Below are 3074 nucleotides of genomic sequence, written 5' to 3'. Positions count from 1 at the left end.
TATCACATTAGAAATATGTACATGTGAATTTTTATGCATATCACCTATGCACCATCTCTGTTCAAATTTGTTGTAAAATTTGGCATAATGACGATAGAAAGTAGTCTTGGGGACTTTCCTCTTAGTAGATAGCTCTAGTCTTCTGCTGTGAGACTTCAGTCAGACCAGACACTTCTGTACTATCCTCAGTCACATTGTAATTAATTGCTTCCATGTTGCAAATTGCGTGCCTGGACGTAAGCGTAAAACGGTACAGCACCGTATTATTAAAAGCAGCTGCAAGTGTTTTGTGATACAGCGCGTCATATCATGTCACGTGCAGAAGTAAGTCCATTTTTGTAATGACGAATAGGACTACTAAGACAAGAATTGCTATTTGAAGTAAGACTGTACTTGCATGGTTTATGATGTTAGAAAGTGTACTGTTGCATTCGATATACACTGCATACACGTGACCATTCATTTGTCTCGCCCCAGACCTGCTTGTAACAGTTGGCTACTAATATTAAGGTGACAGGCCGTTATTTATACAGAAAGTAACAGTGATTTACATGGCGCTGGCAATGGTTGTATTTCATGGTGAGCATTTAATAGATATTCTAATGCACCTGTCATATGTCAAGCACTACCTACCCCAGATAGGGTAGTGAAGGCTTTGCTTGTGTGTAGTGTTTGTGTGAGTGTGTGTTTGTTAATTGTCTGATTGCAGCTTGCTACAAGCTCACTTTATGTATACAATAGGGCTCAAACAATTATTTGTAACATTCATTTTGATATTGTTTAAATATCCAGGTTTGCTACAATTTTTTTAGACTCTATTTAGGCTGTTTTGGGTGGGTAATAGATCTCATATACTCCACCTTGCTTTCTAATATACTCCACGCCTTCAGGCACAATCGCTATGCATTGTTCACGTGCAGTGATTTAACGAGCGCTATTACTTTGTCACTTGAGGATGTATACTTGCCATGGTGCCAGTGTTATTACAAGAAAACCAGCTGCTTTTGTTGAGCCTACAGCAGAAACAGCCGTGGATGAGATAAGTAATCTGAGTGTAATGTGAAATAGAGTCTAAAGCAGTTATATGGGCACAATGTGGAGTCTATGAAATTTACAAACCCTCAGGCCCTTAGTAGTGCCCTCACTTAGCTCATGTGCTACAGCCTGGGCCTTCGGGTTTATAAATTCCAGACCCTTGTGATCAACTAATTGCATGGGCAGCTGATAAATATATACTGTCTTATAGCCTTGCTACCATACTTTATACAGATAGACAAGCCTAAATAGTTGTGAAACAGTTAGGACAAATAAATGTTTTACAATTTACCGCTGTGTTCACTCCTTTCTTTACTGTCACGTGGTCATTATAGCCATTAATGATTGATTGTGGGTATCAGTTAATTGGCTAATTATTTCACCAATACTGTTACTAGCAAATTCAACCGATTATTGGTGCAATACTACTTTAACTTTAATCCTTTAAAACACCCATTCAATGTCAATATAGTGATGATGTTTAAATATGTATGACTGACAACAAGAGGAGTCACTTCTGCACTGTCTGTAATATTGCCTTGATCTAACCTTTTAAATAGATTTTTGCTTGTCAACCTTAAAGTGTGTGTGTTTGTTTGTGGCATCTGGATTCAGTGGAATGGAACGGTGATGAGTTAGATGATTTCAATAAGTCATCACCTCCGAACAAAGACCACCTGATAAAGACCACAAAATTTAATGACTGAATAGCAAGTTAGCCTTATATAAGTATGTACAAGGCCACCTCTTTATAAGGACCATTTTTGAGGCCTGCATTATTACATGCATTGCTGTTTAGCATGTACATTGATGATCTTCAATTAATAGTGCACCATGCACATGTTGTTATGGTGAATGTCCACATTTTCCTCTAAATCACAAACTGTCTACTGACAAATACATTATACAGTGTATATATGCATGCTATCCCGAGGTGACTTCGCCCTTGGTGATTATTTTACCATTCCTATACATTTGCCATAACACGTTAACTTATATATGCTAGCTATTCAGTCATAAAATTTGTGTGGTTTTTGTTTGGAGGTGGTTGTAACATGAAGTGAAGCTTTGTAATTCAATTCAGGAAACTGCCATTACCAGAGTAACATGAGCCATATTTGGTCTAAATTAGTTATTGCACCAATCCAGGTACCTTAGATTCCCATCCACCATTTCATTGCACTGAATCCAGACGCTCATGTGTTTGTAGTATGTTGTGTAGCATCATGCTGAAAAAATATCTGAAATCAAAGCTGAGCTACAAGACCAGATCAGTCAACTTGCATCTGATGGAGAGCCCAACAGCAGTTCCTCATCCTCGACTTCACAAAACATACCACCTCCAGCAAAGAAGGCCCTAGATATCTTGTTTGGTCAAGAAGAGAGAAATCCTGCTGTTTTGAATGATGAAGTGGAGCTGTATTTTTCTGAAAATAGCATACCTAGAAGTTTTAATCCACTTCAATGGTGGAAAACAAACTCTTTACAATACCCATGTCTAAGTCAACTAGTGAAACCACTATTTGCAATCCCTGCAACTTCTACACCAAGTGAAAGGTTGTTTTCAGTGGCTGGTTTAACTGTTACAAGACTCCGCAGCAGCTTGAACAGGGAAAATGTCAATGCTATAACAACTACCATTTGATTTGCTAGTTCAAACCCTGTACTTGTGTATGTATTAACATGACACTGTACTTCATGTAACATGGTTGTGACAAATTTAAATGAGTTAAAAGTTCGAAAATTCCTGAACGTTTACTGAAGAATATTTGAAGTCTAGTAATTCAAGTTCGTTTGGACCCTAGTATGTGTACGTGTATGTGTGCACGTATGTGTGTGCTAGGCACCAGCCTATTATGCTTTTAATTGTACCTATTATGCTATGCTGCAGTGCTCAAACTTTTTGCCTATTATGCTTGTAATTATGATTAAATTTTTGTACAGTTCCCATGTTTTGTTACTTTCTAATGGATAATGATAAAGTTTTGTTTATGAACAACTGGTTAAATGTAAAAGTTAATACTCATTGTGCATTAAGA

General features: G+C 37.4%; 1 protein-coding gene across 1 annotated transcript; it reads left to right on the top strand.

Annotated features, from left to right (window-relative positions):
• Window positions 1-2142: 2142 nt before the first annotated feature.
• Window positions 2143-2680, top strand: LOC136244844 (uncharacterized). The gene is made up of 2 exons (XM_066036390.1): window positions 2143-2184; window positions 2258-2680. The coding sequence occupies exons 1-2, from the start codon at window positions 2143-2145 to the stop codon at window positions 2678-2680; spliced, it is 465 nt and encodes a 154-aa protein (XP_065892462.1).
• The last annotated feature ends 394 nt before the right edge of the window (window positions 2681-3074 follow it).

The sequence above is a fragment of the Dysidea avara genome, chromosome 14 (assembly GCF_963678975.1).
Source record: "Dysidea avara chromosome 14, odDysAvar1.4, whole genome shotgun sequence".
NCBI classification, from domain to species: domain Eukaryota; kingdom Metazoa; phylum Porifera; class Demospongiae; order Dictyoceratida; family Dysideidae; genus Dysidea; species Dysidea avara.
This window is presented reverse-complemented; position numbering and strand designations above follow the sequence as displayed.